Source organism: Lipophrys pholis (genome assembly GCF_963383615.2).
Source record: "Lipophrys pholis genome assembly, chromosome: 21".
Taxonomy (NCBI): domain Eukaryota; kingdom Metazoa; phylum Chordata; class Actinopteri; order Blenniiformes; family Blenniidae; genus Lipophrys; species Lipophrys pholis.
In genome coordinates, this window is record NC_137649.1 from 3,496,020 (window position 1) to 3,523,396 (window position 27,377).

Consider the following 27,377-nt stretch of genomic DNA (forward strand, 5'->3'; position numbering starts at 1 on the left):
AATAAATAAATAAATAACACACACACACACACACACACACACACACACACACACACACACACACACACACACGCCCGCACACACGCAAAAGTAAAAGTAAAAGTAAAAGTAAATTAGAAATAGTTATTAGATTGATAAGAAGTAATGAGTTTAAAACATTTCAGTCACTGACCTGCAGACCCAGAGACCACAAACACCCCGCAGATCAGACTGAAGGAGAGCAATACGTCCATGTATGAAGAATCCAGGAGAGTTTCCACCAGAGAGCTGAGGAAGACTGGGGAGGAGATTTGTTTACAGGAAGAAGGAAGAAGGAAACACTGGGCTGCTGTTGTGGTCAACCTCTGGACTGCACCACCGCCATGTTAGTCTGCAGCATTTCAAAGAGGTTATCACACAAGGGCTTGAAAAATGATCTTCAAATACTGTGTGAACGGGAAAAGTGACAGATAACAATGTGGGCATGCGATGGCGTGACTGAACATGAAGAAGAATCCTGAGTCAGCGGCCAATCAGATGCCAGGAACAGCAGGTCACCTGTTCAGATCACATGTCAGCTGTTTGTTTGTGAACAATAAATCATTCCACTCACGTTATCTCTTATAAGTCATAGAAGTACTTTAAAGGGTTTGCTTCACAAAGATCGAAGAAATAAAACTACCATGTGTGGGAAAGAGGCGTCACGCTGTGTACAAACTGTGCTGTGATATGAGTGAGATACGTGAGGTTCTGATGTGTGGACAGAGAATGTTACTCAGGTAACTGAAGGTGTTTGCTGGAAAGTGATAGTGTTCCAAATAGGATTCCTCTGGGAATGACATGACATCCCAATGACCTGCACCGGGGTCCCTGAGCAAGACCCTCGGCCGGGCGAGCTCTATAGGAATCTAACAATGAGCTGCCGTACTTCACTAAACCGCTGAGCATCCACAAAGATCACAACAGACATGAAAGCCCAATGGGAATTCATTAAAAACTCTACAAATACATACAAAGAATGAAATACCACAAGTCTACAAACAAACAAATATCTAAATCATCTTATAATAAGTTTATATGTTCAGTTACTTAAAATGTTTTACAGTTCCAACAAAATGTGGTTTAAAATGCTCATTCTACTTTTATTTCTCCTATTTTGTCATGATTTCCTTTGTTGGTTGATTTCAAACGTTTTCTTATTTTCATTGCATTATTGCGAGATAATTTTACATACTATTATTGTTTGTCATTGAGTTTCAGTCTAGTTTAAGGCTCCATCTCTATTTTACTTTCTTGATTTTTTTATCTTGCTTGTGTCAACATTTTATCTTTTTATATGGAAGCTTTTTTATTCTTATTTAGTGAGTGAGTGAGTGAGTGAGTGAGTGAGTACGCCACACAGTTTCTTCCTTGCCTTTAGGTGCAGTACCTCGTCCTCTCCGACAGGGGTCTCCAGAGCTCCGCAGTGAGCTCCTACCGGAGGAGCCGCTCCTCATTCCTGAGCAGGTGCTTCACTCACAGGTAATCAGTGAACCAGGAAACTCCTCCGAGCAGTGTTATGTCTCACAGAGAGTGAGTGTTAGTGAGTGTGAGGCGTCCAGGTGATTCTTTGAGCCGCAGACTGAAGTGGGCGATGAGCGGCGGAGCCTGAGCCGCCATGGACATCCAGAAGAGGTTCTCTGCGTGCTGGGACAGTTTCCTCCGATGTTTCCAGAAGAAAGACTCTCCTCAGCCGGATGGAAGGACTCCACAGACCCGGGCACCTGACCGGGACATCGTCCTGGCGCCCGTCTCGGGCTCCTATGAGAACCCGGCTGTCAGCTCACCGGGGCCGGGCTCCCAGGACTCCGCGGGGCCCCAGCCACCCCCGGCTGGGCTCCTCATGGAGGTCTACGTGGCCCAGTACGACTACTCGGCCCGGACCAACCAGGACCTGAGCTTCAACGCCGGGGACAAGCTGGTTGCCCTGGACAAGAGCCCCGGGGAGTGGTGGCTGGCCCGGGCCCTGACCGGCGTGTCGGCCTCCAAGCAGGGATACATCCCCGCCAACTACGTGGCCCCGGTGGAGAGTCTGGACGCACAACCGTGAGTAGCATCATCAGTACCGGAGTCTGGACCCGGGGCCAGGACCACACTCGTGGCTCTGTGGTTCCCGTCTGTGGTGGCTCTATGGCTCCCCTGTGTAGTGGCTCTATGGTTCCCCCTGTGTAGTGGCTCTATGGCTCCCCTGTGTAGTGGCTCTATTGCTACTCTGTAGTGGCTCTATGGCACCGCTCTGTAGTGGCTCTATGGTTCCCCCATGTAGTGACTCTATGGCTCCCCCTGTGTAGTGGCTCTATGGCTCCCCTGTGTAGTGGCTCTATGGCTCCCCTGTGTAGTGGCTCTATGGCTCCCCTGTGTAGTGGCTCTATGGCTCCCCTGTGTAGTGGCTCTTTGGCGCCCCTCTGTAGTCTGTAGTAGCCCTATGGTTCCCCTCTGTAGTGGCTCTATGGCACCCCTCTGTAGTGGCTCTATGGTTCCCCCATGTAGTGGCTCTATGGCTCCCCTCTGTAGTGGCTCTATGGCTCCCCTCTGTAGTGGCTCTATTGCTACTCTGTAGTGGCTGTATGGCGCCCCTCTGTAGTGGCTCTATTGCTACTCTGTAGTGGCTCTATGGCGCCCCTCTGTAGTGGCTCTATGGCTCCCCTCTGTAGTGGCTCTGTGGTTACCCTCTCTAGTCTGTAGTGGCTCTATGGTTCCCCTCTGTAGTGGCTCTATGGCTCCTCTGTAGTGGCTCTATAGTTCCTCTGTAGTGGCTCTATGCAGTGTGTTTTTGAAGTCAGGTTTAAAGAATCCAGGATGTGCACCACATCTGTCACCTGACGTTTCTGTTGAACCAGTAATCCTCCAAAACACTTCAATCAACGACAATCAATAGAAAATGTATTTAATTGTGAGTAAGGCAAAACTACAGTTTCACTCAAATTACAGGTAAAATGTATGTTTTTAAATGTCCACTATTTGTTTTCCAGAATTCTGAGATTAGAGACTTGGTTTGTTGTTTAACGGCATTGTCCAGATCCATGGTTCCTCCAGGAGTTAGTGGGAAGTGGGAAACATCCCACTCTGAAGTGGGAACAGTGGAGCTGAACGTGTGTTTATTCTCCTGGAAACGGGTTTAAGTCAAGAAAGGTCCTTATTGGCGTCTTATTTTCAGTCATAGATGTAAATTGGGACGTTTTTTCTCATCATACCAGGAAAAACTTAAAAAAGTAAACCTCCTGGCATCAGGTTGTGTATTTTGACAGGTAAAATCACAATTTTCACTTGTTAATTACACACTGTGATTGTCATCAACTGAATAATCTGCGGTGGAAGAAAGAGGAAGCAGCAGACGATAAACACGTCAATAAAGTTGCCCTTTGTAACTATGAAGCTTTTATAGCGATTATATGATTAAATGAGTTATTAGACATGCGAACTGCATGAATGGCTGGACAGAAAGTAAACACTTTCCTCCGGGCTCCGTTTCATTCTGTCCTTTGGTTTCTGGATGCGGCTCTAAAGCTTGTTTGTACTCTGAACTGGGAATTGGGAGTTTCCCAGCTGGTAACTAGTCTAGTTCCCAGTTCCCAGAATGTCAGAGAGGCAGCATGTCGGACGCAGAGAGACACAATCACTGATTTCACCCAGTTCAGACTCACTAATGTGGTTTCTTTTTTCAGTTGCAGTGTTTGTTGATTTGTTTTTTCAGCTGTTTTGCTCTTTTTTACTTGATTTCTGTGATTTCTGTCCCGTTTGTCTCCAGGTTTGATCGAATATTGGAAAAATGAAGTGAAACACAATCTGTTGCAGTACAAATCAGCTGAAGGGTGACAACCGATTCCTCGCTGTGTTGATGATGAATCAGCATTATATTGCACATCGACCAGTGCTGTAAAAAGTAGTTGAAAGTCATACTTGAGTAAAAGTACAAATACTTTGCTTCAAATCTACTTGGGTAAAAGTAAAAATCACCCATAGAATAATCACTTGAGTAAAATTCTTGAAGTAGGTCATATGAAACACACTTAAGTATCAAAAGTAAAAGTACAAAGAGACAAAACAGCCAGACCGTACAGTGGAAACTATTTAAAAAAAATTGACATAAGCTGCACCCACCATATTTACAAAGAAATAATATATTTGTACATATACAGTACAGGCTGCACTTGTCTATAAGCACATGTGTCCATGTTGTAACAGGCATGAATTTCTCTGTGGGATTGCGGGGTTTTTTTTTGCCACGGACTGGAGGGAAAGAGAGAGAGAGAGGAAGAGAGGGCAAGTAAATTACTGCAAAATTACACAAACACTGAGGGTTCTATCTCTGGTCCTAAAGTATTTGCTGATTGTGATTCTGAGGAGAGATTTTCCTTTGAGGACGAAGCTCAGCCACGGAGGGCAGAGTTACGTGATGCACCTGAACGCATCACCCATGAGTCTCGTTTACCAGTAAAAATAAATGATCCTCATTGTTTCAGCCGCTGGATTCTAAGTGTGTGAAAAAAGTAGCTGCTGACAGTCCAGACATTCCGAAAAGTTCAGATACGCGCCGTACGCTAGAAAAAAGTCCAGCTGAGGGGTGAAATTTAAAAGTGCCAGCACCGTGATGAGACAATTATATTCACATTTTATTTTGTAATGAGTAACGACGGTTTCCAGTATAAATGTAGCGGAGTAAAAGTATCATTTTCTTTCTTCTTAATGTAGCGAAGTAAAAGTGAAAATCGCAATAAATATTAAAACTCAAGTAAAGTATAGATACTCCCAAAAACTACTTAAGTACTGCAACAAAGTGTTTTTACTTCCTTTACACCACTGGCATCTATGTAAGGAAATGCATAGTACAAAAATAAACAAAAGTACAAATGCATCTGAGAAACTTTGAATAAAACTGAAATGTTAGTTTATTTCATCATTTTGCCGTTTCAGCCTATAAATGATGAAAATCTAAAGTATAGTGTCTGAAACGGCAAAATGATGAAATAATATAAACATATAAAGTAGGAAAAGTGTTTTTTTTTCAAACAGAAGAGAAGGAAAACAAAGTAAAGGACCCAGTGACTTGGATAAGTTAGAAGTTTCCATGTATTTTGTATTCCTGCACAGACTGAATTAAAAGTGATTTTACTGTACGCGTCTGCAGAGATGTTGTTTCCTGCTGCGTCACAAAGGTCAGGCGGCTGGAGGACGTGAGGCGGAGCGCCAGCTTCCACGGCTCTGTGGCGTCTCGGGTGTTTAGCGAGAGCAGTTAATGATCGTCGGTTTCCGGGTTAATGATTCTCACGAACACAGAATGTGGAGAAGTCTTCTGAGCGCCGTCCTCCACAGCACACTCTCAAACTGGTTCTTCCACAAGCTGCTATCAGCAGCGCGACCTTCTTCCAGTGTCGCCAGAAAACACACACGTCTGTGTGTTTACGGCCGTTTGCTGGAGGAATCTGGCTGGTTCTGTTCCGGGAACGGGCCTTTTTCTTTGCGGCGCTCTGGTTCCGAGACGTTTAGATGCTTAATTCCTTGACAGATTGATGATCGATTATTCCACTACTATTTGTATATCGACTGAATGAATGGATGCATGGATGTAAATGTACCGTGTCAAGTTGTTTGAAGCGACCTGAGAGACATTAGCAGCGGCGACGTGGACCAAAATGAAGTCCATTCAATTTGCAGCATACAAACACTTCAATGTGATCAGGGTCACACAGCCCGGTGAGACGGGAGAGGGCGCGGAGTCCGCTTTGGATCCGATCGCGGTCCGTGTGAACATTTCATGTGGTCATTTCCTGCAGCCGGTCGGCCCGGCGTCATGACGAGACCCGGAACCCTCGAGTGTGTTCTGGAAAACCAGGTGTGTGAGGCGGGACTCCCAACCACGCCGCTGACTGGAGCGTCTCGTCTCGTCTCTCCCTGGTTCTGCTCTCACCAAGAGAAGGAATCTTCGATTCCAAAATACTGGAAAAAGAAAGAACAGCAGAAGCAGAATAACTGGTTCATTCCAGCTTTGATATTGGCAGACCTCCGGGTAAAGCCGGTTGTGGGATTGTGTCACAGTGCAAAGCATTATGGGATTGATCCACTGAAATGACCAGGTCACACCTTGATACATATAAACCGGCTCCATTACTTTTTTTTTTTCAGTCTTCGTGTGAACGAGGCAATCTGACCCTTTTAATCTGAAGGAATTTAATCTGAATGACAAACCAGTGAGGATGTAAACGCAGCTGTTCATGTCTCAGCCTCCAGTCGGCCTTCAGCTTGAACCGCCTCATAGTTTCACCCATTGTCAAACCTGATCGACCAGCTGGAATCCCCAACACACACACACACACACACACACAAAGGTTGAAAAAGCTTTTAATCTCAGGTGAGAATATTTAGCAGCATGGACGTCTTCCTGTTATTTACTATGTTTTGTTCGCTCGGCTCACATCACTTCCTCATTGATTCGCTTAACCTGATTTTGTAATGAAGCTATGAGAACTGGTGCGAGAACAAAACTTTGTAAACGTTAGACTCATGTCAGCTTTCAAACACACGTCCCGTCCTTTCAGTGAGTCACACTTAAGATGTTTCTTTTGAAAATATTCCACTAGATAGAATAACAGTGGTGCTTAATTGCATGTTTAAAAAAAATCTGGGCTTTTATTGTGACAGTAAATTAGTGAAATATCGTGAAATAAATACAACATAAAGGGGTAAAGACCACTAATGCTCCCATGTTCAATCATCTGACGACTTCAAAACTGAGTTTGACTTGATCCAGATGCATATTAACATTTACTCGATGCCTTTCCAGGGTCCAACATCACAAAACTTCAGTGACTCTGGAAAATAAATTGGTTTGAATCTCATTTTTCAATGAAACCAAGTGACAGGCAGCGCAGTAATTAATCCCACAGGTTTGCTCTCGATTAGTAAAAGACTAACTAGCGATTTTCAACAAGTTTGTTTATTGATTATTGAGCTTATCTTTTCTTTTGAAAAACACACTACGTGTGAGGTAAACCATTTTTGAGAAGTTAAAAAAAGAAGCTAAACTGTCACCAGACATGTTCTACAAAGCTTATTAGCCTTCGATGTCGACTTGTAATTTAACATCAGCCTCATTGTGTTTTCATAGGTCACTAAATAAATACGTGGAAAGCTTCTAGGGAGGAGTTTTTGTTGAGTCTGATTTTAGTTCTTTATCCACTTAATTTAACATCTTCTGGCCATTTATATGAACAAAACCTTCTCCAACATGAACAAAAGACCACACGTGCTGAAAACCTCTAAATGTGATGGATCGCTCAGTGGGAACCTGTAAAAGATCGCTGACACGTCACTGAGTCCTTTGTTCCCACGATGCAGGCCGTTACTGGTAACGATTAGAGGTGTACGATGTCGATATGTTGGGATGACGATACGATGTTCGCCGATATCACAAAGTCTGTCACGATACGATTTCAATTCGATTTGATTCACAAGCCTGCGATCGATATGATGTGATATCATGAGCCCATCTCACACAATCATTTATATCAACTCACAGAAAACTACTGAAATATGATTTGACTATTTTATTTCTAAGTTTTTTCAGGTATCAGGCATTAAATAAACAGTATAAACAGTCGGGGTGCAACAATAAAACACTGTAAGGTCTCATATCTTTACAAATGAAATATGAAATGGCTCCTGTGATCCTCATCGCTCTTTTCCAGTTGTTACTCAGCGTTTGTGGAAAGAAACTGGTCAAAGCCGCCGTGACATCAGACACGGTTACGGCGGAGCTAGCATGCGGGTCGAGCTCGTGCTTCTTCTTCTTTAGGTGCCCGGCCAAGTTCGCTGTGTTTCCCGGGTATTTTAACTCGCACTGACACTGCTTGCATATGGCCTGAGTTTTGTCTGTTGAGCCGTCGAATCCCGTCGGAATCCCAAGTATTTCCATTCCGCCGATTTATTTCCAAGAGGTGAGCGTATGTCGTCATTTTTTGGGCTGCTTGGGCTAGCCATGACGCCGCCGTGCACGTTGTGTCAAGGTGGTGAGAATGCACAGGAAATAGTGGCACAGACGTACAGACGTGCTACGTGAATTTCAAAATAAAGGTTTATCTTAAAGATGACGATGTGCATCGATGTAATTGTATCATGAATCGATGTATCGATGTATTGTTACACTAGTAACAATGGTGTTGAACGAAGGATTTAAGGAAATTACTTTGGACGAGACGGGAAGAATAGCAGAAGTTATTAAACCAGGTCCCGTATTCACAAAGCATCCTGAGGCTAAAAATAGCTCTTAGTGGAAAAATGTCTTAAAAGAAATCTTAGAATTCCTTGAAATTTAAGATTTTTCTTAGAATTTTTTCTTACTAAGATGAAAGTAATTCACAAAGCATCTTCAGCCCTCAGAGAGCTCCTCGGGTGGAAAACCGCTAAGAGTAGTGAGGAGGACATTTAAGAAGCTTAAGAGTTTCTTAAACAGACAAGACGGTGGAAAGACAAAGAGAAAGGAAAGATGTTCTCCGTTTGTTTAACAACAATGATTTAATGACGCTACAGGAAGAATGTTTGTGGTCGACCTCATCAGGGAAGATCTTACTTCTCCCACAGTGAAGCAACGTAATAACGCCCGAGATGAAGGTGATCACAACATTGCGGTACGTCGCTGCAGCAGTGGAGCAGTGATGACGGGGTCTGTACCAACCCTCCGTCAGCAGAATTTCAGTCTTTCACAGCCCCTCATTGGTGGTAAATCACAGGAATTGATGACGCGGCGTCTCGTCCACCATTAATATCACATACATTAAGAGGTAAAAATAACCAGCGTGGACAGAAAAGATAACAATAATCAAATCAATGTAATAATCAGCATGTGAACGAGGTAAGGTCAATCATTTTTAAGCTGTGTACAAATTAAATGAACTTTTCTGAGTTTCATAAAATAGACAGAAAATAATGTTCATGATTAAACATTTTTAATATCTTATGGGTTAATTTTACTCTCCGTTCATTACGAGGAGCACAGAGGCTTTTATCTGTCTTCCTTTCTCTAACAACCAATCAGCTTTCAGCAGACTGCATCGTATATGATAACGTGGTCGACCACGCCTCCTCACTAAGATAAAAGTTGCTGTCAACTCATTGATCAGAGTTTCTCTTAGAAACTTCCTGAATCACTTTGAAGCTGAGAGTCCTTGCTGGGAGTTGTTATGCTCAGTTAGGAGCTCTGAGACGCTTCGTGAATACGGCACTGGTCTCTAGTCCGGTAAAGATTTAGTATTAACAGAGTTCTAGAGCAGAAACTTCGATCAGCACATCATTGTTCTAAACGAATCAGTCGCATGGGAGTAATCTAAGTTAGGTGAATAAACGTGGACATGCCCTGAAAAAGGAAAATGCTCAGAGGTAGTTGGACCCACTTCAAGTTTATTGAAAGTAATTTAATTCATTAACTGAAGTTCAAAGAACTTTAGATTTTACCAGTTGAAGCAAATCAATTAAGTTTGTCCACCTGATTTCTTTTTTCAGTGTGGATGAACTCATGTTTGTTTTTCTGCCGGGACCTTCACACACGGTCAGACTGAAACTGGGAAAATGTCCAGTGAAACGGCCGTCTCCTGGGTGACGAGGCCTTGTTGATAGCAGGAATCAATCAGAGTGCAAACTGGGAGGAGATAAGCTCACCTAGGAAGAGGAAGCTGGAGCACGGCAGGAGACTGGAGCTCCGCTTCACTGAAACTCAACTAAACTGGACTATAGAAGGAAAAACTGAGTGAAGATCTCGGCTGCTACGTTAAGCTGATCGGCTCAGATTCATCCTGACTCGTATCAAATGTTCACTTCAAGGCTGGAGGCTCATTCTGGACCCAATGGAGCGAGATTTCAACCTGGGATGTTTCTTGTGACTCTGAAACGATGAGCGATATAATAACAACTCCCTGTCCAGTGCAGAACAGTCATGACTCTGCTCAATGTACCGTTAGATCTGATAAACATGGGGTTTTCAAAGCCTTGTGTTTAAAGCTGCTTCAACAGGTTGGCTTGAAAAGAAAAGTCCTTTTAAAAAGAAACAAGGAAAATCAATACAATGCTGCGCTGTGTTGGCAGCTGAGATGGTCGGCTGGATTTACCAATACCAGATCAATTACAATTTGCTGATATTGTATATTGATATCTGATGTCTTCTGATCGGGACGTCCCCACTTTTTACGGTTCATTGTCATATTTATAGTGTTTCTTGATGCTCTGAGAAACCAATACGTCCATTTCAAACACCCAGTTTTTGTCCCTGCCGTTATAGTTTCATACCTAGTTTATGTTGGTATGGACATTACACTGTCTGTCCTCTGGGAGCAGCGCTGAGTCGACTAGCGCGGCGACTGTTGAGGAGACTTTAATAATGGAACTTTTTTAAAGGAGAACAAAGCGGAGGCAGGATTGTGGCTGGTAGGGAGGTTGTTCTTTAGAGTTTAGATGACGGAGAATTATTTTCTCTGGTTTCACCAATGAGGGTAAAATGACCCTCTTTGGTCTTCATAGTGAGCCAGGCTGAACTTCCTCGTTACAGGAATCGTTGACCAGGCTGTCGGCAACATTCAGACCTGGACCAGCAACCGTGAGCACACATCAGGGAGTGTGTGTTTCAGGCTATAGACAGGTTTGTTCTTCATTCGTGTCCCAATCAACCAACTGCACTCAGTGGCCACGCTCCATCGGTCTGTATATGTAGCTTCCAGGAGACGGACAGAACGGCACCTGAAATATACGCAGACTCGGTGTGTGCAATATGGGCACATGGAACAAAAATATGACATCCTTTCAAAATGTGACACCCCACTTAACCATTTCCAGGCTCGTGAGGTTGACCATGTCTCGCCACTCAGTCATCCGCACCATGCACCTCTCCATTGTGTGCCTTTCCTTGTTGAGATAGTCGATAATGTAAAGTCACACGTTGTCAAAACACTTCTGATACTATGGTAGATGATATATCACCTCGGGAGGCTTGGTTCCTTTTAGTTGGAAGGTAAATTAGTCGAATCCCTTCTTTAGAGAACCGTCAGGATGGTTCCGTCAATCCGTATCGGTTGTGTTTAAAAAGTTGCCGTTTTTGGCAACGTGTTGGTTTGAACCAAAGTGACGCCTGAATAATTGGCATGTAATCCTGAACCCTCTGTTGGGTTTTCGTTTTTCTCAGATTTCTTCAATTTCCTTCTGGAAGTGAGACTGAAAGTCTTTCTCTCTGATAGCAACACAGTCTACCCAGTCGTCAGCCGAGACTGGATCCAACGCTTCACGTCCCCACGTTGGATAGAAATGACCCAGAAGTTGGATGAATAGATGAACTATCAGTGTCTGAGGCTACCGGAGCTTCCAAGACATTCGGCTTATGTTTCCTTGCAGTGGTAAACCAGCTTGGCCCAACTCCAGTTCTCTCTACTGCCAGACGTTTGTTCTGATCCATTGTTGATTCTGACCTGGCTACGTTGTCATTCGCAGATGGTTTTTCTCGGAGACCAGACGTTTGGAATCCGAGAAACTGCTGATGGCCGAAGAGAACGAGCAAGGAGCCTTCCTCATCAGGAAGAGTGAAAGTCATGCTGGAGAACTCGCTCTCTCAGGTGAGATAAGACCAGGGAAGCTTGTCATCGTGTCGGTTCCAGTTGGGGGCCGAGTAAAGAGTTAGACCTCTCCCTCCTGGCTTTCAATTAATTCTATTTAAGTTATTTTATTTGCACACCTGTATTACATAATTTTTTTTAAAGGACTCTCATATCTTGTTTTGGAAAAAGATGAAATACCGAAACGGTAAAAGGTAAAACAACTCCAGTCAAAATGTCTACAGGATTTAACACTACTGCAGTTGAGGACGGCTTAAAAAGATCAAACTGCTTTGATCACTAACAAAGGAAGAAAAAACCTTAAAAGTCGGTTTTAAAAGATGGGTAAATTGGGTAAAACCAGAAAAAGTCAAAAAGAAAAAAAGACAAACTGCCCAAATGAGTAAAGCAGCAAATACAACTAAGAAACACCAAAACAGCTAAAGTATCAAAAAAGGTACATAAGAAGAAAAAAAAAAGGTTAGAATTCATTAACGTTTCTAATGTTTCAGTTTCTAGTCGTGATACTTCATAAAAACAGCCTAAAATATGTAAATACCTAAATAACTATTATAAGCTGCGTTATCTTCTTTTTAAAGGTTAAACATGTTTTGTGATGAAGAAAAGTTATGGTCAAATATTCTCTTTTTATTCATTCATTTTATATTCACGCCTGAATATTTTTTAAATTATGAATTTAAATCTTGAGATTGGTTGAATGGGGCTTTCTTTTTTCCAATCAAATAAAAATGAGGTCACCCCACTACTAGTGCACGCTGTATTTGAAATATCCTACAAAAACTCAGTAATTGTTCATTTGAATAAGTTAGATGCTTCTCAGACTTAAAGGTGATTCAATGTGAAAATCTTCTAAATGCTGCAGTATTAAATTATTTCCTTCCATTACAGTTAAAAACTAAACTTTGCAGAAGTACAAGATTTATGTGCGAGTATAGTTATTACTGATGAAGTGAGTAATCAGATTACATAACTATCTTCTCTTCCCGAGTCATGCTGGCCTGGATTGTCCTTTGCTGCCATAATCACTCACGTTGTCCTTAACCCAGCTCACATTGTTCACTGATCCTGTTTCCACTGTTAGTGACGGATGGCTGTGAGGTCACTGGGTTAAATCAATACCTCACCGCTCCCAGATAAAACACAGCTCAATTCACTCCTGACAGACGGGAGTTAATCTAATTCGTTTCACATGATTTCGCCACGTTAGAAGATCACAGAATGAATTGTGGCTGATTTCACTGCAGCCGACAGCAGGAAAGGGCAACAACAATCCAATCGGCAATCACTGAGGATTAAAGCTGCTAATTTAATGTAAAGAGCAAAGTGAATGACTGAATGGAAATGCGTTCAGTTGAACTATATTTCAGGAATAATGGGTTTGGGTTAACTGGGCTTCTTTTTCTATCTTGAGGGCCACAAAGAAAACAGGGGAGCCTCCAGGGTCACGTCTGGACTCTAGATTTCTTAATATGAGACGTCACTCGCTTGATCTGAGCTTCAGCTATTTGAATGAAACTTAAAGTTTTCTAGTGCTTCTCCGATAGCGCTTTTGCCATATACTGTATATATATATATATAGATAGATATCTAATTTATTATAATCTAAAGACTATAGAGTACATGTATTGATAATACTACCGCTGCACTATGTTACTGTTATTCAGGACAATTTGCCAAACAGTCGTGAACGTGACAGCTGGAGGAGCAATAAACCAGTAACTCACCTGATAAGACTCAAAGAACAGTCCTGCCATTACGTCCTGACCTGTTTTTCTTTTGTTGGCAGCTGAATCACTTACTTATCCTTCCTGGTGCGTCTCGCTGTTGCATTTGTTTTATATACAAATCAAACCAGATTACTTGCATCATGTGCAATGTATATTGTGGTATGTGCAATGCAGTGTTTTGTGTACCTGCTCCAATTGAAAACAATAGAGAAGACACAATAGAAATGGTTGGATGGAGGATATTTCTGTTGTAAAATCAGAGGCGGATCAGTGTATTAAAGAGTCTTTAATCATTGGTGTTTGACAGGAAGCTCTACATGCTGCAGGAGTAAAAGTTCCTGAACCTGAGTGTTGATGTAGTCGGGGTCTGTGAGAAGTTGACCCTGAGATATCTGACACTGACCACCTTCTTCACCTGACTGCCCTTATCACTGCCAAGCTCCTTTTGATGGATCATCAATCAGCTGCTTCGTTTTGCTGGCAGTCGTTGGGTTGGCACTCGGGCTGAACGATTTTGGAAAATAATCTAGTTGCGACTTTTTTCCTCAATATCGCAATTGCGATTTAATATGTGATTGTTTTTTCAAGGTCCTCTTCATGTATTTTTCAACAAGCACAAGCAATAAATCAATCTGTATTATAATAAATGATATCAGATTTATTATAGATAAATTGTTCTTTCTTGGACTAATGTTAAGATAAGGTCAAATGAAGCACGTATTATTATGAAAGACAGTTTATTTATCTTCTACTTCAATTACAGTTGTAAACTTACTAAGTACTGTGACTTGCAGTCTTGTAAACGTTCACTACAACAAACATACCGCTTGTCCATTGTGCTTATCAAAGCCGTAAACCCAGGCTTGGTCACTATACTTATGCAGGGCTTGACATTAAGGATTTTGAGCGGTTTGCTCATCTACACTGCAGTAGGGAAGCACCGAGCCACGTTTTTTCACTTCGATCTGACCCCTATACTTAAATTTGTATATCTGTCGATACGATTCTGATAGCAGGGCTCTGTTCGCTTTAATATTATTATTATCATTATTGACTTTAAATGAGGCTGTCATAAACTTTTCTCTACAGTAAAGTATAAATTGTACAAATGTATGCATGTATTCTGTCAAACGGCAACTTGAGGTTAGTATCAGGACAGAAAAAGAAGCAGTACAAAGTATTTTTGTTCCATTTGGACAATGTGGAGGTCTGCGTGACGTCATCATCTCATAATAAACTAGTTCTATCGTTAAAACCTCAGAATCGCATTATTAATCCCTGGAGAACTTTCCAGCTCGAACAACACAAATGATTGGGACTATTTTCAGGGAGTTTAGCGCGGAGTAGGACGCAGCTTCACGGAGGTGTGAATCGGAGGAGCTGCTTTTCATTGTTTGGATGCCGCGGTCAGGGCCGTTCTCCTCGGAGAGCTGGAGTTTTAAAACGGTGATGTCTGGCGGCACAGCGACCGCCTGGCTGTACAACTGCTTTGCAAACATCCACGTTGCTGCGTTGCTTTGTGGTGTTTTGAGTATAAAATCTGTCCAAACAGCGACATGTTGTCATGAAAAGTTGGATAGCACAGTGCTACTACGCTACCCTCCAAGCTGGCTGCAAACTGTGGAATGGATTTCCTGTCTCATTACTCCTCGTCTTATTGAGAGGTTGATCTCTCCCATGTCCTCCATCATGGCCCATGTTTGCTGATGTAGATGTACAGTGAGCACAGCAGTGGGCCCGGCATGCAGCCTTGAAGTCCTCCAGTATTGAGGGGGAAAAAAAAACTCTGGAGATCTGGAGTGGGTTGATCTGGTTCCGCAGAACAAACCAAGACCAACCTTCTACAGCTGGTCCTAGTCTATAAATACTTGATTTGTGCCTCAGAAGACTTATTGGCTCCTTTCTGTTACTTCAAAGGAGAAACGTACCATCAATGGTCACATGACAAACATGACAAACAAGGCGTCTTTGTTTGAAAGCTTCACGTGTGTCATCAGGACACATAACTTTAACAGGTGATGTCGTCTCTTTCAGTGCTGGACAATGGGAAGGTGAAGCATTACAAGGTGACAAAATGCGAGGGTGGCCAGTACCGCGTGTCCCGGTCCAGGACCTTCCAGACGCTGAAGGAGCTGGTGGAACATTACTCCAGGAATGCCGACGGCCTCTGCGTTCGTCTGGGGACTCCGTGTAAGAAGGTGAGGCCGCGCTGCACAGCGTCGCAGCGTCACAGGGACTAAAGTCATCCTGGTTGGGGGTCGAGTTCTGCCACGGCCCTTTAATTGTCCCTTTGACCCCGCCCTCTGTGCAGATGGAGGTCCCTCTGCCTTTCAGCATGTCCTTTGACACGGTGGACCAGTGGGAAATTGATCGCAAGTCCATCAAGCTCCTGAAGAAGCTGGGCGCCGGACAGTTCGGTGAAGTTTACGAGGGCCTGTGGAACGGAACCACCACAGTCGCCGTGAAGACCCTCAAAGCTGGTACACGCAGATCGCTGAAGAAAAATCGATATTTCTCCTTAACACGGAGCCATGACGCTTTTAGTGGGTTAACATCAAAGCTAAGTGTGAGCGAGTCGGGTAAACCTGGACAGATGGGAAGTCCATGATTTCTGTGTATTACAACCCAGAATAAAGTACATGCTCTCCAGTCACAGTATTCTGTACATTTTGCTCTTAGTTCCCAGTGTCAGATTTAACAAGGCGCCTGAAACAAGATTTAGTTTATTGCTGATCGTTCTGGGTCGAATGTCTGAACGTGGCAGAAACCTTCAGGTTTTTCCAACTTTCTTGGTGGTCTGGTCTGAACTGCAGCGTCAGCTTCCTGTTCTTAGCAGACAGCGGGGACTCGCAGCTCTTAGGAAGCGTCACATTGGTATTCTCCTGAAGATAAATGTTGTCACTGAGAGGATTTTACATCTTTCTGCAGATTTGGACATGCCAAAAGTGACAAATGAAAGCTGATTGTTTCAAAAATCTTACCAAGTCCACAACCAATACACAATGTGAATTTTTGGCCGTTTCAATGTATTTTTTACCAAGAGGCATCGTTAAACATGGGATTATTTTTAAATTGTACGTTTTCGTGTCATGTAAAAAGATTTTTCCAAACTCTTAATTGTGCTGAAGCGAAAGAGAAATATTTCAGTTGTTGATCTCTGTCTTTTCAGTGCTTCCAACCATAAGGTGAGTTTAGGAGGTTCACTATTCTAACAGAAAGAAATCATTTTGGTTGGATTATCTCTGGAATACTTATGTCCAAGACATATTTTGGTTTCTTGGTTGAAACCTCCTGCTCGACCCTGGGTCGTAGCTTGCGTTGGCTTTAATGGTTCTTCAGAACAAAAAACAAAAGAAGAGCCAACAATCGGTTTTTGAGTCAACACACTAATGAAATGTCACCTTCTGTTTCCACTTACTGAACAAAATGTAGTGACGTGTATATATGATGCCAAAATACAGAAACTTTCAATTCCGTATTCGTCTGTTTCTGGGTCCATTCTAAATATTGTTGTTACTTCTTTCAGACAAACAAATGTTATTCATCAATGTTCAGAGGATGTCTGCTCATTTAGACAGTCCTGTTTGGACCTGAACACTAATACTGGTTGCCTTCTCACAGCTAAAGCTAAGAAATCCCCTTTAAATCCTTTCCCGCATAACCACATGCGTAGTTTACCACCATCGAGTATGGAGTGAATGAATAATGCAATGTAAAGCGTCTTTGAGTGTCCAGAAAAGTGCTATATAAAACCAACACATTATTGTTATTAGGCTTTACTATAAATGACCGGCGTCTGATCGCGGCCTGGTGTGATTTGTTATTGGATTGCAAAATCGCTAACAAAACGCCGTTGCTCAGGTACCATGGACCGCCAAGACTTCCTGAGGGAAGCCCAGATCATGAAGACGCTACACCACAAGAGGCTGATCCAGCTGTACGCCGTTTGCACCATGGAGGAGCCCATCTACATCATCACCGAGCTGATGGAGCACGGCAGCCTGCTGGAGTACCTGCAGAGTAAGACCCTTCATCCCAGAAACAAAGCCTCTGAAGACTTCGGAGTGTCGGCCATCTCTAACATGAGCTTGTTAACATCAGTTCATCTCCCCCCTCCTGCATTCTAGAGGATAAAGGCTCCACACTGCACACCTCAGACCAGATCGAGATGGCTGCCCAGGTGGCCTCGGGCATGGCGTACCTGGAGATCCAGAACTACATCCACAGAGACCTGGCAGCCAGGAACATCCTGGTGGGGGAAAACAACATCTGCAAGGTGGCCGACTTCGGCCTCGCCAGGGTCTTCATGGTAAATAACTCGGTTTAACTCGAGGCTTCAATCTAACACTTGGCCGCTAGCTGTTGGCCGCTAGCTGTCGGCAGCTAGCGGCCAGGAGCTAGCTGTTGTCAGCTCAATAAATAAGTATATAACGGGTGATGAGAAGACGATGGGTGAACCAATGTGTGAGCTGATGTGTGAGTTGATGTGTGGTTGTTTGCAGAAAGAGAGCGACAACGTGTACGAACCCAGAGAAGGAGGTAAATTCCCGGTGAAGTGGACGGCTCCTGAGGCCATCCACGAGAACAAGTTCAGCATCAAGTCTGATATCTGGTCCTTCGGAGTCCTGCTGTACGAGATCATGACCTTCGGTCAGATGCCTTATCCCAGTAAGTCTTCAGTCGTTATCTTTCCTTCCTCATTGTTCGCTGAACTCGGCTGAGACCTTGACCAGGCCTGGTCATGAGTCCAAGGAGGGAAAATCTCTTATCAACTCTACTCGGGAGCGTTTCAGTCCGTCTCCATTGTTTCACCGGCTTTTTAATGAGACGACTTCTGGGTGTGTTCAAGTCCACTGTAGCTTTATTGGGGGCTTTAATCAGCTGACAAACAGTTTCCAAGGGTTGTGTTGAAGTAATTATGTCCATTAAACAGAGCTTTAAAAAAAACTAAATGAAGAAAAGCTGTGTAACAAACTTTCTGTGGGACGACGACAAATGCAATTAATATCATTTGATGTTTGACTGATCAATAATTGAAAGCAGTGATGAAACAGTGTGAAACCAATGCATCTTGTTTTTACTCAACAAGAAAAGGACAATTAATAAATAAAACAAGTCAAATCAAATTTCAGGAAAAATTAAAACAAAAAGAAAATAAATATATTTTACAAAGAAACTAATTCGAAAAAAGCAAATCAGGCATTGGTTTTCAAGGAGCCCAGGTCATGATGGTACCGCCACCATGCTTCACAGATGAGCTGCCAGGTTTGGGATCATCAGCAGTTCCTTTCTTCCTCCACACTTTGGCCTCTCCGTCACTTTGGTAGAGATTCATCGTCAGACCATGAGATTGTGTTCCAGAACTTTTCTGACTCGTCTCTGTCTCTGCGTTTTCTTCACAGCTCTCACAATATTACTGTCATTAGTTTTCCTTGGCCGACCTGTTTGACGTCTGTTGCTCGGTACACCAGGGCTTCCTGTCATTATCAGAACATTCCAAACTGCTGCGCTGGCTTTACCAGTGTTTGTCCAATCTCCTGATCCAGTCTCCTTCTTTTCTCCTCTTTCTCCCATACACTCACTGCAAAAAAAGGCAGCTCAAATATAAGAGATAAACACTAAATTTGAGAAGAAAATTACTTAGAAACTAGTGAAATTATCTTTTCATGCAGCGAGTAAATTTTACTTTAAGAAATCTTGAAATAAGATTTTTAAATCTAGATTTAATATTAAACCAGAGGTGTGCAACCTGCAGCTCCATGAAGCTGTCAGACAATTATATCTAAATAAACTTTATCTTGTTTTCATTATAGTTACGCACAGTCATTTCAAAAATGACTTTTAAAAAAGACAACTAAAATGGGTAGAAATATCTAAAACCACAAGAAATGGAGAAAAAACTGCATACAAAAGCTATAAGAAAAAAAAAAACCTGAAATGACGAGGATTTCTTAAAGACATATAAGCTTAAACATGAATAAAAAAAATTGCCAAAATGGTTAAAACAGCTAAAATATCAAAATTGTCCAATAGAATTTCTGAAAATGAAAATTGAAAATCAGCTGAAAAATATATGTTTAGCATCTTCAACAGTAATCGAAATATCATAAATGCAACATTAGACAGTTTGTGTTCATATATCAAAATTATATATCAAACTTTAAAAACTGCTTGCCTCATTTATTTTTATGTAATTGAATTTTTTTATTGACTTTTAAAGCATTTTGAAACAGGAACAAAAAGACGACTCAACATTGAGATAAAGGCGGATGCACCCACCCTCTATCTCCACGGTAACGGCATATAAAAGGTTACAGTAAAACTAAAACTGAAAAACAAATATCTGCAATTAGCTGGGACGATTAAGAAATGTGGAAACTTCAAAACACAAAATGATATCGCTGCAAACGACACAGAGGCTTTACATCCCACTCAGTGTCCCGGTCCTCTTTCTACTAGTTGAGCATGTCCTCATACGACGCTGCGTCCACCATTGATTTGATCCAGTCATTTAACTGAGGGCGCTCGGTGCTCCTCCAGTGTCTTAAAATGGTCCTGGATGTTGTCACAAGGCCGACCATAACTATTGAAAAGACTCCTTTTAGAGACAGTCGGCATTTGCGATCGGTCTCCCAAAAGACACAGTTCTGAAGTCTGAGGGACTTCTGTCCCAGGCCAGGCACTTAGAACCCCCAAGACAAACGGGTGGAACCAGAGGACATTCCCAGAGGCAGTGTAAATATGTCCCAACTTCATTTTCATATTTCCAACACAAATCATCAGCCGTTAGTCTCATTCTGTGCCGTCTGGTAGGAGGATGACAATATCTACGTAACAGCTTATACTGTATGAATGTACTTCTGGCCTCCTTTACATAATATCCACTATCTGATAGAATTACCAACCATTTCTCATTTGTATACTCTGTCTTCAGATACTTTGATTCACCACCTTTGATTCTTAAATTTAGAAGTCACACAATGTCTTCTCTGTAAATATTTCAAAAAATGTTTCCTACCTTCCAAATTAAATGTCCGGGTTAGATCCTCGTAGGACATACAGTGGGTCAAAAAAGTATTTAGTCAGCCACCAATTGTGCAAGTTCTCCCACTTAAAACGACGAGAGGTCTGTAATTTACATCATAGGTGTACCTCAACTATGAGAGACAAAATGAGAAAAGAAAATCACATTGTGTGATTTTTAAAGAATTTATTTGCATATTATGGTGGAAAATAAGTATTTGGTCAATAACAAAAGTTAATCTCAATACTTTGTGATATACCCTTTGTTGAGGTCAAACATTTCCTGTAGGTCTTCACAAGGTTTCCACAGTGTTGCTGGTATTTTGGTCCAGTCCTCCATGCAGATCTCCTCTACAGCAGGGATGTTTTGGGGCTGACGCTGGGCAATACTCCCTCCACAGATTTTCTATGGGGTTGAGATCTGGAGACTGGCGAGGCCACTCCAGGACCTTGAAATGTTTCTTCTGAAGCCGCTCCTTCGTTGCCCCGGTGGTGTGTTTGAGATCATTGTCCTGCTGAAAGACCCAGTCACATTTCATCTTCAGTATTTGCTGATGGAAGGAGGTTTTCACTCAAAATCTCACGATACATTTCCCCCATTCATTCTTTCCTTTACATGGATCAGTCGTCCTGGTCCTTTTGCCGAAAAGCAGCCCCAAAGCATGATGTTTCCACCCCCATGCTTCACAGTAGGTCTGGTGTTCTTTGGCTGTACCTCAGCATTCTTTGTGCTCCAAACACGACGAGTTGAGTTTTTACCAAAAAGTTCTATTTTGGTTTCATCTGACCATATAACATTCTCCCAATCCTCTTCTGGATCATCCAAATGTTCTCTAGCAAACTTCAGACGGGCCTGGACATGTCCTGGCTCGGGTTAGGGGGACTCGTCTGGCACTGCAGGATGTGAGTCCCTGGCGGCGTGGTGTGTTACTGATGGTAGCCTTTGTTACTTTGGTCCCAGCTCTCTGCAGGTCCCCCGTGTGGTTCTGGGAGTTTTGATCCCCATGGCATCATTTTGACCCCACGGGGTGAGACCTTGCCTGGAGCCCCAGATCGAGGGAGATTATCAGTGGTCTTGTATGTCTTCCATTTTCTAATAATTGCCCCCACAGTTGATTTCTTCACACCAAGCTGCTTACCTGTTGCAGATTCAGGCTTCCCAGCCTGGTGCAGGTCTGCAATTTAGTTTGTGGTGTCCTTTGACGGCTCTTTGGTCTTGGTCATAGTGGAGTTTGGAGTGTGACTGTTTGAGGTTGTGGACAGGTGTCTTTTATACTGATAACCCGTTCAAACAGGTGCCATTAATACAGGTAACGAGTGGAGGACAGAGGAGCCTCTTAAAGAAGAAGTTACAGGTCTGTGAGAGCCAGGAATCCTGCTTGTTTGGAGGTGACCAAATACTTATTTTACCGAGGAATTTACCAATTCATTCATTAAAAATCCTACAATGTGATTTCCTGGATTCTTTCCCCCCATTCTGTCTCCCATAGTTGAAGTGTACCTATGATGAAAACTACAGGCCTCTCTCATCTTTTTAAGATGGAGAACTTGCACGATGGGTGGCGGACTAAATACTTTTTCTCCCCACTGTAACTTGTCCATCCTTGTGCAAATCCCCAATAGTACAAATGCCATGCGAATGCTAGTGTGCCCAAAAGAACCAGGTGTTTCTGCCGATACAAAGAGCAGGGTTCTTCCAGAGAGATGCATATTTCTGTCCGTAGTGTGACCGCCTTAACATCTCATGTACTTCTGACAAAACCTCACACGAATGAATCAAAACCGGGCTTTTGAGAGAGCTTGTGTCTGGGATCAAACCTCAGTGTTGAACCCTTCTTGTCCACTCTCTGTGACCTCCCAATATTTCACAACTTTATCCAGTTCAAATGATGAGGAGTAAAGCTTCCAATGTGGAAGTCCCAGACCTCCTTTTTCTCCGGGGGCATATCATTTCTCTAATTTCATTCTGGCCTTTTTTTTTTATCTCCCCACAGGAAATGTTTAATCAAACTTTCATACTTTGTAAAGATATCAAGTGGGATTTTAATGGGCAACATCATAACCACATAGTTAAACTGAGGGGCCGTGATCATTTAATGATGTTAATCAATGGTAGTTTGCATTTTTCCCACTTTTCAAAATTTTTCATTTTTAATAACGATGGGTTAGAATTTAGCAATAGAGTCTAATCCCTGGATATTTCATGCCTTTGTGTGTCCATTTGAATAAAATTTTCCGCCATATGGAAATAGCAGAGAGCAGATAAAGGCCTCAGGTTTGATCCAATTTATTATGGAACCTGAAACCTTCCAATGAGACTGCATAGTGTCCATGAGATGTGGTAAGGAAGTACGTGAATCAGTGGCCAGTGACAAAATGTCGTCCGCGTAAAGAAGCAGTTTGTGTTCTTGTTTACATATTATTATCTCTTTAATGTCCTGATTTGTCCTCAGAATCGATGCTAAAGTTTCAATAAAAATAAATAACAGGACTGAGTGAACAGCCTTGTCAGGAACCACGTGAAAGATCAGAAAAAGGGTGAAATAATGTCATTGGTCACCACTGCAGCCTTTGGTTCTTTATACAATAATTGAACCCATTTAGTAAAATGTGGTCCAAATCCAAAATGTGATCAAGCTGAAGAAAGACACTCAACTGGATCAAACGCCTTTTCTCCGTCTCAGGAGAGGGCAGTCACGCTCAGACACATTTAAGTGTTTTCTGATGTCATCAGAGGAAGATCGCTTTTTCATAAAACCGGTGTGATTGGGATGTATGATACTGGGAAGGACTCCTTGTCAGCGTGAGGCCAGCACCTGAGTTAGTGTTTTACAGTCCAGATTCAGCTTATTGGCCCATCATTTGATGGATCTGTTCCATCCCTATCTTTTTTTTGAATTACGGATATTAATGCCTCATTAAACGCAGGAGGAATCTGTCCCCTCTCAAAAGCCTCCTGATATACTTTTTGTAAAGCCGGGCTAAGAGTGTGGATATACTCCACAATATAGTATTCTGCAGGTAAACCGTCATGACCAGGGGATTTCCCCGTCTTCATCACTGGAATTGCTTTTCTAATTTCTGCCTCTGTTATTGGCTCTTCCAAACAAGTTCCTGAGATGACCGAGGGAGATTGAGTTTGGAGAAGAAGGCCTCACACTCTCTCTGGTTCTCATCATCGGACATTGTAGAAGTATATAATGTTGCATAATATTTTTTGAACGTACAAAACGAAAGTTGATATCTTTCACTGATGTGAGCAGAGTATCCCCTTGTTTAATGGCAGGGATCATATTTAGAAATTCCTCCTTGTTAACCTGTCCAGATAGCACGTTACCAGTTTTTTACCCTCCCTCATAAAATGTTGTTTTTAACCTAAACACGGGAATATTCCACATTTTTTTTTATTATAAATTTCATTTAACTGAAATTTAAGCCCACAAATATCCCGACACAGTAAATCATCCTACTTCTCAGATAATGTATTCTCTTTTAATTTGATTTCTCTTTCTGGTTTTGCTCGCCTCATTTTAAAGGTTAAACTTGCTTTGCTGCTCCACTTAAAATCTATTTGGTGAAAAGTGGTCGTAGATTACACTGTAAAATAAAGGACTAGAAATGATTATATAACCTTCAAAACAAGCCAAGAAAGATTTGAAATCTGGACAAGTGCCAAATACTTTACAGTGCAGCCCAGTGGTCTTCATGTTGGTTTGTCCTCTTTCACAATAAAAGCAGTCTTTTATAGGATAAAACCTGGACCAGTCATACAGGGCATTTTAATGTTTGGACGGTCGACCTCAGTTAGAAACACCCGTCTGGCTCATGTTCATTAGTTTATCTCACTTGAAAAAAGGAAGGTTTTTTTTTTCTGAGTCGTTTAAGACATCGAAGTGTAAAAACCAGGAAATAAAAGTTGAAGTTCTTAAGTGGCGTCTCATTTTCATGTTGATCTTCAAGCAGAATGTCTGCAGTGAACAACAGAAACGAATTACTTAGCCTGTGTCCAGCTGAAGGAATGTCGGGTTTTGTTCAGATTATAAATAAACTTTACTCAAGATCCACGTCGGTGGAAATGCTGCAGCAATAAGGTTTCTAGCTTTATTTAAACATCTGTGTGTTGTTGGCATTTCATCACTGTATAATCTGTTATAGTGGAAACTATTTAGTTTTTCTAACGGCTGCTTCTCTTGTAGCTTTGTGTCGTAATTTGTGATAAATGTGAAGCAAGTTTTAATATATTAAACATAATAGAATAAAAACTTCTCACCATATTATTATAAGAGTGTAAATTTAATTTGACTCGTAAGGAAAGAAGAAATTTTCCTCAGTATTTTAAAGAGATCATATTATGTAGAATCCACTTCCTAATGGTTTTCCATCAGTACTAATCGTCCCCATGCCTGGACTGACGTCCCAGAAGTGAAGACAGTCTGTCCTCTCTGTCCCTGGCTTGTTTCAGGTTTTAAAAAGTGTGTTGCTCCAACCAGCCAATCAGAAATCAAACCCTATATAGTGTCATCGGGGGTTTAACCAATCCAAAACAAGGTAGGCCCTCCCTTTGACTCCTCCCACAATTAGGCAGCTCTGCTCTGGCACATGGCACCACGAGAGGAAGTACTTCCTCCTCTTCCCAAGATGGGCATGTGTGGGCGGAGCCAGTCCAGCTCACACAGACACAGCAGATTCTGAATGCAGCTCCTATGATCCAATATTCAAATGAGGAAAATCAAGGAGGAGCTAGAAACTTAGAATACTGAAGGTTTCTGGACCAACGAGACCAAGAGGAGGAGATGAAGAGCTGGAGGACAGGAGAAGTTTAAGAGTGAAAGTCGAGCTGAGTGAAACGACTCCCGTTAGTGAAACAAGAAGACGTAAACGTTCCTGCTGACGACGTTAAAGATAATTTAAGGTAAAAGTTTGATTAGAGTTGTGAAGCTGAACCTCTCTCGTCTCTCTGCAGCCATGACCAACTTCCAGACGGTGCAGAGCATCACGCAGGGCTACCGGATGCCCTGCCCCCCCAAGTGCCCCAAGCAGCTGCACCAGATCATGATGGACTGCTGGACCGCCCAGGCCCAGGACCGGCCCACCTTCGAGACCCTGCAGTGGAAGCTGGAGGACTTCTTCGACCTGGACGTCACGTCGTACGACAACCCCAACCGCTACTAGGACCCTGGGCTCCTCTGGATCTGGTGAAGGGTCCCTCACAGGGACTGAGGTCTAGTGAAACCGGCTCTGGCTTCATGACGTCATGTTGGACTCGTCATGCTGGAAGACTTTTCTCTGTCGATCTGGACCAACAGGATCGACCACATTCCTCCACCGGGTTCTCCTGAGAGGACGAATGGCTCACTTTTAACTTTTTGACAAGCTGCAGGAGACCCGGACCTGGAACCAGACCCGGACCCGGCCCTGGACCTGGACCCGGACCTGGCCGGACAACAGTACCTGAGGATTTACATGTTTCATTATCAAACTGTCAAGAGATCAGTTCTTCTCTTTAGGAGTTATGAATACACAGAAAAGGAGTAGAATGAAGTCAAATTTATCTAATCCTACCCCTTTGCCAATTTTATAATTCTCTTTACACACACACACACACACACACACACACACACACACACACACACACACACACACACACACAGAGGCATACGAAGAAAAGATCAAACATGTAAACATGTCTGCTGCCCCCTGGTGGCCAGCTGGAGAGTTTCAGTTTCATACAGAAGATCAGATCTTCCTGAAAATGTCTGAAAAGGTTATTTTGTTCTGATTTTACTTACAAATCTGAACTTCTTCAATTAAACGCTGTAATTCTAGTTAAAGTCAAAAATTTGTATTTAAAAAAAAAGTCTACATTTTTTGTCTGAGAATTCTGACTTCAGATAATATAAATCTGACTGAGAAAGACAAATGTTTTTACTTTGTTTTAGAAAAGTCTGACGATGTAAAAATGTGTCATTTCTAATATTGCAGACTTCTGTCTTACATTTATGATTCATGCTTTTTTTTTCTAGAGACAGAAATACAGAAGTTTTTGTTTCATTTTGAGAATTCTGACCTTAATCTTAGAAATCTTTTTTTATACAAATTAAAGGCAGATTTCTCAGTTTAAAGACAAATTCTATTCCAAGTAAAATAAATTCCATCAATCACAATTCTAAGATCAATGTCAATGTTCTCCTTCTCTTTATATTCAGACTATAAAATCATGAGTGAACAATTCTGTGAATTTGCCAAAATGTTAAATGAAAAGAACGCACGCTTCCCTCTCATTTCTGATTTATTTCTTAATTATTGAAGGAATTTGCCCTTTTAAACCAGAATTCAGACTTTATCCAAATTTGGTTTTAAGATTTTTAAAGAAGTGGGATTGAATCTTTTGGGGACTATTTGGAATCATCCTGAGCGTCTCCTGTCTTGGTCTGTCCTGTGAACTCTGGCGTCCGTCTCACAGGTTTGTGCTTCGTTGAGTCGTTGGATCCTGTGAACTGTGACGAGGTGATGAAACCTTCTGCACACACTTTTAAAGAATGAAGGAGAAGCTACTTTTCACTATGAACTGAATGAAGATGTAAATATAAACGTGCACTTTGAAACCTTCCGTTTTCACGCTGTGACTCGTATAAACCAGATAACGAAGTAACAGTGCTCTTTCTCTTCTCGCGTCCATGTTGGAGGTTTTCCAGTTTGCACCAGCAGCGTTTTATTTTGATTTTAACGTTTTGTTCTTCTGCCTGAAACGTCGACACGCAGAGCGTTTTGCTGTGTCGATGATCGATGATGATACATTTTCCTGATTGTGTGTTATATCTGATCCATGTTGGCATCGTGAACATCCCTGTTAAATGCACATTTTAACCATGACAGTGTTTGTATGTAACGGTGTCGTACTGAATGAATCTTGTTGTACAGTTAGAGGATGTATGACCGCGACCTTGCCGGGTTTTTATTGTTGATTAAAAGTTACAGTTGGAATCAGACCAACGTCGCCTGACTTTCCAAGTTTGCTGGG

General features: G+C 42.2%; 1 protein-coding gene across 1 annotated transcript; it reads left to right on the top strand.

Moving 5' to 3' along the window:
- Positions 1-1,481: 1,481 nt before the first annotated feature.
- frk (fyn-related Src family tyrosine kinase) lies at positions 1,482-27,377 on the top strand. Its single transcript, XM_080490888.1, has 8 exons — positions 1,482-2,064; positions 11,485-11,606; positions 15,368-15,531; positions 15,645-15,813; positions 17,195-17,353; positions 17,461-17,642; positions 17,836-18,001; positions 25,320-27,377. Exons 1-8 carry the CDS (start codon positions 1,637-1,639, stop codon positions 25,526-25,528), a joined length of 1,599 nt encoding a protein of 532 aa, XP_080347014.1. The 5' UTR covers positions 1,482-1,636; the 3' UTR covers positions 25,529-27,377.